This window comes from Mycena indigotica (genome assembly GCF_014461135.1).
Source record: "Mycena indigotica strain 171206Taipei chromosome Unknown Mind.scaff0013, whole genome shotgun sequence".
Classification (NCBI taxonomy): domain Eukaryota; kingdom Fungi; phylum Basidiomycota; class Agaricomycetes; order Agaricales; family Mycenaceae; genus Mycena; species Mycena indigotica.
The window spans coordinates 2275620-2283596 of record NW_023503012.1 but is presented as its reverse complement, the minus strand read 5'-3'; the positions used below and the strand labels follow the sequence as shown (position 1 = coordinate 2283596).

The following is a 7977-nucleotide window of genomic DNA, read 5'->3' as shown; positions in this document are numbered from 1 at the left end:
TACAGTACTACAGTGAAGACTAGCTCTGTAATTAGTGGGATTTTTTTTCATTGAAAATTCACTTTCAAAGCTGGGGCATAGCCCCAGCCCTAGGGCCCCTGTCTAGTTGTGATATAAATATCAGTCTATCAATAGATTGTACAGATAAATTTTATACTAATTTATTACTAAAGGTAATGTGGATAATTATGCATTATGCTAGTTATTTGTTGCCCAATCTGAGTGCTACTAGTACACTGCACATGAAGACTAGCCTGAGGTAGATTCCTCCCTGATTGTTTTAATAATATATTGCAATTAATATTGGGCATCACATCTTTAACATTGCTGAGTTGTCGGAAGACAAGTTGTCTGGAGTCACTCCCATGTCTCGGAATGCCAAGTTGTCGGAAGGTTCAAGTTCTCGGGACTCAGTCTTCCAAGACATTGTCATATAAAATGACAAAAGTTCTCGGATTGCGACAGGTAAGTCCGCGGATACAGGTTTCTCTCCTGGGGGTATTTTTTCCCCGTTTCGAGCGCCATACAGGACGCTGTCTCACAAAGACCTCAGGTCTTTTGAGTCTTTGAAGTCTTTGAGGTCTTTTTGGTCTTCACCAAAGACCTAAAAGACCTAAAAGACTTTTATGTTATTTTACTGATGTATTTAAGCCTTCAAGCTCGTGAGCGGCTGAGTGCATCCTGTGATTTGCCCGTACGCCGGGCCCAAGTTTGAAAAGAAACCGCGAGATCATGTTTTACAAGTATAAGTACACAGCAGTAGCAAAGAAAGGTTGAGCATGTGATACGTAGCATCAGACTGAGAATGAGAACTACAGTTGACCGGATGTGCCCTCCCCGCCGTCGCCTCGGCCAGCGGTGGACCCATCGACATTGAGCTTGGAGATGACATCGCTCTGGAGCTGCATCGGCACGAAGATAGTCTTCGCCTGTGCGGTCTTCGCCATCGATTGCACTGTCGGCGTCACGGTCAACATCATAAACAAACAGAACATAAGCCACAACGTACACGCCTCGAGTTGCCGAATCTGCATCGCCGCCGGGCTCGCCAGGATGTCCGCCGCCTGGCGCATCAGCTTCGCGGCGTCCACCTCCGCTCTTGCCGCGATGACCTTGCTCTCGCCGATGCGCTTCTGCTGCGCGGCGCTGCTGAGGCTCGCGGCGACCTCGGGCGAGAAGATGATGTCCTTGATGAGGATGCCCTCGATGTGCACGCCCCATTTTTCGGCGACGTCTGCGACGATTTCGGCGATCTCAAAGGCGATCGCCTCGCGCTCGGTCACGACGGACTGGACCACCCGCGCACCGACAACCTGCCGGAGGGTGGTCTGTGCGCGCTCGATTAGCGCCTTGCGCAAGTCAGAAATGCCGAAGGCGGAGCGGTACGGGTTGTTGATTTGGTAGTACACCACGGAGTCGCTGGAGAGTATCAGCCAGTCGACACCAGCACCAGCTACACGTACATTTCAACATTTACGTTGTCTCGAGTGCTGAATGCGGATTGAGTGGGAGACACGGAAGGAACAGGGCACGGACATGACACTTTGGCGACCAATGGGTATGATTTGGATCTTTACATCGACCACCTGTAAGCTCTCCGTGCATATGTTAAGCTGGACAAGTCCGGGGTCGACAGACTATAGTATGATTGAGCAGTTGGACATGGAGAGCGCAACAGATCGCACACCTTGTAGAACTGTCCGAACCGCGATACAAGCCCCACAGAGCCTGTCATCGATCCCGTGAGCACCCTTCGCAATACAGTCTCGCTTCGACTTGCCCTGCTGGACCTCGCGGAACGGATTGGGGACGGGGCAGCACGGCACCATGCCGCACACGCCAAAGATCGACCCCGCCCATTGAAGCAGCGAGCCGTAGAGGCCGTGGGTGACCGTGTCGACGCCGAGGTCTTGTGCATATGAGGGCTAAATGGGTCAGTTCCTGTAAAGCCCGCTGCGACGAGCACACCTGCATCTCCTCCCTTTTGAGCGGCTGCACCTTGATTAGGTGTGCCCCACCAGAGTCCCGTGGTGCCGGACGACTGCTCGACTCTGCTGCGCGGGAGAACCAGTGAGCGCCAGCCTGGCCTGGGTAACGACAGAAACGCACCGTGTCCGAAGCCATTCCGATCCGTTTCGGCCATGGTATACGCTGGTGCCTTCCCGCGCGATGGCGACGAGTCCGTATGCGACGGCGCACGGTCCTTCAGCTCGATTCCTGTGGCCATTCTTGTCGGCGGTGTCTGCGACGTGCCAGCGGGAAAAGTACCTTGTCGGCAGCTGTTTTATGCGGAGGGATGCGCTCCGCAGTGTGGGGAGATTCCACGGGCGTGCTAATCCAGTCCGTGCGGGAGAGGCAAGGCTGTAAGCGGGAAAGCCGCAGGCTGTCGTGGGGCCGTGACGCTGTCGTTACTCGCAGCCCATTGGTTGATCGGCTCGGAGGGAACCGGGTCGGGCGAAGATCCGCACCGGTCGCCGGGGCGAAGACGCACTCTGTTGGCACTCTGAGTAGACCTTCAAGTGCTTTCTATCTGACTGGCGCCAACTTTCTACTAGTATACAGCTATTCGCAGGTCCGCGAGGGATGTGTCACTTGAGCGGCTGCGCATACTTGACAAATACTTAACCACTGTTATATAGAGTGACCGGGTATACTTAAAGTTACCGGCAGGAGGGATTTGTGCGGGTCGGTCACAGCAGGTGGTGCCTAACAATTTGGGACACTCCACATCGGACGAAGGGAGCAAGAGTCGAGCCGCCGAGTCAAGGCGTAGGTTGAGCGAGCTAGCACGAGCACTAAATTGACTCATAAAAGTTGGGAACTCGATGTCAGCCTGAGAGAAGACGTCACGAATGATGATCGCCCGTGTCTTACTTTTTTCTCTTTTCCCTCCACGGCCATCGATCCCCGCTCCGTCTGCGATGCGGGCTTGGCAACGAGCAAAAGGTTGGTACTTGGTCCCATATCTACATGTTCCTCACAACGCACAGGGTTGCTGTCGAGATGGCCTTAGCCCATCGACATTCGCTCTTATTTCGCCGCTTGAGGAGTCGGAAGGGTTCATGAGTGGGCCGAGGAGGCGGGGAAGAGTGGTGAAGCGGGCTCTCTTTATGTGCGTTTTCTACTCAGCTTCCTCCCACTATGGTATTCACTCTTCCGTACAGTGAGCCCATGGGAGCCATCGCCACCCTCCATCCATTCAGCATGCATACCACCACTTAGCCTCCCACGCACCCCCTGTCCAGAGCCATACCTCGTCCGGTAGCCCCCCAGCCCTTGAGCGTCTTCCTCCCCCAACGCTATTGCAACTTTTCTGCCATTCTTTTGTTTGTGCGATGCGGTCATGACGCCGTTCCCTCCCTTAGCCATTCTATGCCGCTGTTCGCGATCCATGGGATTCAGCGCCGAGCAGCGCTATATGAATTGTCACTAGCGCTAGCACCACCACCGCGTCCTCTCCCTCTTCTACCCCGCCGACTCAAGCAGCGTTTTGCATTCCTCCCATCAAATTACCACATTCGCCGCCCATCCATGTCGGAGGCTTCGAAGGGCTGCGTGGTGGCAATTTTCCAGCTGATATATACTATACCCCTCATTTTCTCATCCTCCGGTTACTGCTTCCTATCGATTCGACTCGCTTGCTATAGCACATATCCATTGCTTTCCCTCTCCCATCGCGGCATGAATTGGACTTCATCTGTTCCTTTTTTAACTTGTGCGGTGCGGGAACATCTACAAGGTGTCATGAGCCGCCAGTGCACGTTTTCAGGCAGCTGATCGACTGGGAGCAGAAGATGATGGCTCGTGGATGCACAACTGCCCTGAAGATGCCTTGTTATCCCACGTAGGTCATCTCAGGCTCACGCTTCGGACTGAATGACATAGAGCATTTAAAAAGGGCCACTACGGGTGAGAGCGCTCCACCGGCTATGGTTTCCTTCCACCACCCGGCTCTTCCACTCGCAGCTCTCGCCGTGCTCGTTGCTGTTGCGCATGGCGCAACCCTGCAGTTAGGACGAACGACGCTCACTGGCCTAGACATCCCCACCTTTGGCCAGGAGTTGTTTGGTGGTGCGTCCTCCCCAGCTGCACCGCACGCTCACAATTAATTTCTCATAGGTATCCCTTTTGCGGAGCCTCCTCTCGCGGAGAAGCGATTCCTTCCGCCCATACTCAAAACGACGCTCTCGGAAAAGACCTTCGACGCGTCGAAATTCGGACCTGCGTGTCTTCAGGCTGTGCGTATAGGGACACATTGCTATTGCGGCTCTAATCTACCTGTGTCAGGGTACGGCGCAAGGTGCCATGTCAGAGGACTGCTTGACAATCAATGTCCTCCGTCCGGCGGGCACGCCGTCGCATGCTCGTCTACCCGTGGTATGTGTTTGACTTGTGTCTCCCCAACGTAAATTGACAGAATGTAGATGTTTTGGACGTGGGTTGCTCGCTCATAATTCGATATCTCTGCTTGCTAATAATTCGTGTGTCAGCTACGGTGGCGGCTTTCAAGAAGGCCAATCGAGCATCTACAATGGGAGCGCAATCGTGGCCCAAAGTGTTCTGCGGGTATGTGCTCAATCACGCAGCTGTTTCTTCGCCGAACTATTTCTGGCGCGCAGGGCACGCCCGTCATCTATGTCAACTTCAATTACCGTCTCGGGCCACTCGGCTTCCCACAAGGCCATGAGGCGGACACCCGCGGAGCTCTCAATCTCGGAATGAAGGATCAGCTCGCGGCGCTCGAGTGGGTGCAAGCCAACATCGGCACGTTCGGCGGCGACAAATCCAAGGTGATGGTGTTTGGCGAGAGTGCCGGGGCAATTATGACCGCTCTTCTGTTCCTCAACTCGCCCATTACACGGCTTGCTCGAGCAGCGGTATGTCAAATAATCTAATCTCATCTGTCAGGGGATGAGGGTCCAGGTGCCTAGTTGATACCAAAGCCGGGGGAACAGCCCCACAGCCAACTACTTAAGTACAGGGCTATCTGCGCACGGACCAGTCACGTGATCAGTCACAGCTGTCACATCACATGCTCCCCTTACACCAACCCCTCCTCAAGATCCGTCGCCTCGACGGATAGGCGGAGTGTAGGGTTCTGCAAACTCGTATTCGGGGTCGCCAGGGAAATAGAGGTTGTCGCCTATAACACGCGATGATTGCGCAGGTACGCCCCCTCGTTGGGCCGTCTGTCGATTGCGCTGCCGACCGTGCGCTACCGCGTCAATCTGCATGGGAGTGGAAGCCACACTGGTATCCATCCGCATGGGAGAGGCGCCTTGGGTATGCGAGACTCGGGTAAACGTCGACGGAGTTCCCATAGCCACCGAGGGTGCGAAGGGAGTAGGGTTAGGCTGGGGAGTAGGGAGAGTGGAAGCCGCGGCCCGTATAGGTTGGGTAGTGGCGGCGGCGGGCTGACGGGGGTAGGGTAGACGGGAAGAGGGGAGAAGACAGTCGCGAATGCCCAGCTGGCCCGCCGGCGGCAGTCGAAGCCCTCGGATGAGCGGCAGGACGTGCGGCAGTGGGGGCGCGGGGCACCTGAGACTGGCCACGGGGCACAGTGGACGAGCGGTGCGGAGCACGGTCGACATCCATCTTAGTGGCGTGGGACGCAGGCACAGGCGCGACAGGAGGAGGGGGAGCAGGTCCCTCAGCAGACGGTGGCTGACGTTGCTTCTTCGCACGGACACGCTTACGCATGAACCGTTTCCCAAGCGCAATAAGCGCTTCACCGATTTGCTGGTCGGTTCCCCGGATAGAGACCCGGCGCTCGCCAGGCGCAGCGCGATCAGAGTACGCGCGCAACTGAGCACCAGAAGTGTCATGAGCTTGGTGGAGACCCTTGCCGCCACGACCCACGATATGCCCGACAGCCGAGTCAGGCACCACAAGCGTACAAGAGAAGCGCGTGACAGTGTCGGGCGCAGTAGGGGGGAAGGTTTCGGCAAGTGGTATGGAAGTGTGGGCCGCAGCGATGACGGCAGGGGTAGGGGCCGGGATTGTTGGAAGAACCCAGCGACTGCCGTCCCAGACACCGTGGAATGTAGGACCAGGGGAAGGGGGAGCAGGGGGTGGAGCAGGCGCACCATACTCAAGACGGTCGAGACGGTCGGTGAGGCGAGTAATTTCGCTCTGCAGGAGCAGGCAGTACGAATACAGGTCGACAGGGACGCCAGGAGTCGTCATTGGAGGAGAGAAGGCAAGCACAGTAGGGTGAGGACGAATATAGGAGATAGAGAGGATCAACTGGGGCTAGAAGAGTGCCAGAGTCGATGTAGAGGCTTTGGTATGCTGTCAGGGGATGAGGGTCCAGGTGCCTAGTTGATACCAAAGCCGGGGGAACAGCCCCACAGCCAACTACTTAAGTACAGGGCTATCTGCGCACGGACCAGTCACGTGATCAGTCACAGCTGTCACATCACATGCTCCCCTTACATCATCCATTAACGCTGAGAATTGTTTTCCAATTTTAGATCTTCGAATCGGGGAGTCCATCCACTTCGGCACTTTTCACGCCGGAAAGACGTGAGATCAGCTGGCAGAACTTCGTTGGCGGTGTGCCGTCCTGTGCCGCTCTGACGAAATCCCGATCGACCTTTTCGTGCTTGCGCAAAGCGAGCTCAAACGAGATCCTGGCGGGGTTCAATGCATCGATAGCGCTCGCAGACGAGGAGTTTCCTTGGGACCCCGTGCTCGATGGCCCCACCGGGCTCATACCCGACTTGCCATCTGTGTTGTTCAAGAGGGGACATTTCGCGAAGCTCCCTTTCATGGCAGGAACGAATTTGGATGAAGGTACCTATGCTTCATACTGTTGATAACCAACATTGACACGACTTCCAAGGTACTATCTTTACCCCAACAAATCTTCTCTCGCCGGAGGAACTCCAAGCGGAGATCTCATCGCTGTTCACACCCTCGGCTGCACCGGCCGTCCTTAACTCGTCCATCGCCAAAGTACTGGAGCTATACCCAGACAACCCATCTCTTGGTATGGCAATGTATTCAGATCTTTCTCGAGTCTCAAGTCATGATCTATAGGCTCCCCCTTTGGAACAGGCAACCAGACATTTGGCCTCAGCCCCCAATTCAAGCGTGCTGCCGCAATCAGTATGTTCTCTCTGCTCTCGGCGCCCTCCGCTCAGAATTGCACAGTTGGCGACGTCGATTTCCTCGCTCCTCGTCGACAATGGGTGGCCGCCGCTGCATCCCACGAGGTTCCCACCTTCGTGTACCACTTCACAGAACCCCAGCCGGAGGATCCTCCCTCTTTTGGCGGTGCGTTAATCCACGCATGCCTGATTTGCAGCCTGAATTCTCCAGTTCCACACGGCTCCGAGATACTCTGGGTTTACGGCGCCCCTGCTGATCCTGCCCCGACAGCAGTCGCACTTAGCCGGATTATGACTGACTATTGGATCTCTTTTGCTACAAGTCTGACCCCGAACGATGGGCTCGGGGTCCCCAAACCGGCGTGGACGCAATGGACACCCAAGAATAAGGTATCTTGCCAGCGTAATCCACACTGATCTGTGTGCTTATGATTCCAAAGGCTGCGATTCAACTTGATGGTGCCAACTTGACTATGGTTCCTGACAACTTCCGCGGTGGTGTGTTGCTTTATTTTGCTTTGGACTTCGCGTGCTGACCTTTTTTGGCAGCACAAACTGACTTTTTCAATTCTGATCCAACTATCTGGCGTCATTAGTAAGGGAACATGTACAGCGTGTCAGGAAACTAAATGTGATGACAATTGGTTACATTATTTTGGACATGAAATCGGAGGAATTGAAGATAAGTACTTACTCACAGCTCATTCAACCATGCCTCCCCCTCGCTAGTCACGATATCAGGGTCGCGCTCGGTTCCTTCGAGTAGGGAGTATCCCAGACGGAGCGGCGCGTGGCGGTAGGCGATGCGGATTGTCACCCCTGGACAGTCCGCAAGGGCCGCTGGAATGTCAAGCAACGGCGGGCG

At 55.3% G+C, this 7977-nt stretch overlaps 3 protein-coding genes across 3 annotated transcripts; 1 reads left to right on the top strand and 2 right to left on the bottom strand.

Annotated features, from left to right (window-relative positions):
* Positions 1-812: 812 nt before the first annotated feature.
* On the bottom strand, positions 813-2227 carry MIND_01285600 (PHB domain-containing protein; the record flags this gene model as incomplete). The annotated part of the gene is made up of 7 exons (XM_037369326.1): positions 813-955; positions 1010-1419; positions 1464-1490; positions 1537-1637; positions 1686-1925; positions 1969-2054; positions 2110-2227. 7 exons carry the CDS (start codon positions 2225-2227, stop codon positions 813-815), a joined length of 1125 nt encoding a protein of 374 aa, XP_037214532.1.
* A 1702-nt stretch (positions 2228-3929) lies between these two features.
* Positions 3930-7708, top strand: MIND_01285400 (Carboxylic ester hydrolase; the record flags this gene model as incomplete). The annotated part of the gene is made up of 13 exons (XM_037369324.1): positions 3930-4071; positions 4120-4238; positions 4288-4377; positions 4425-4435; positions 4491-4566; positions 4620-4877; positions 6474-6795; positions 6845-6991; positions 7042-7110; positions 7156-7278; positions 7324-7502; positions 7553-7610; positions 7662-7708. The coding sequence occupies 13 exons, from the start codon at positions 3930-3932 to the stop codon at positions 7706-7708; spliced, it is 1641 nt and encodes a 546-aa protein (XP_037214530.1).
* MIND_01285500 (uncharacterized protein) lies at positions 5350-6186 on the bottom strand (the record flags this gene model as incomplete). Its single annotated transcript, XM_037369325.1, has 1 exon — positions 5350-6186. One exon carries the CDS (start codon positions 6184-6186, stop codon positions 5350-5352), a length of 837 nt encoding a protein of 278 aa, XP_037214531.1.
* Positions 7709-7977: the final 269 nt, after the last annotated feature.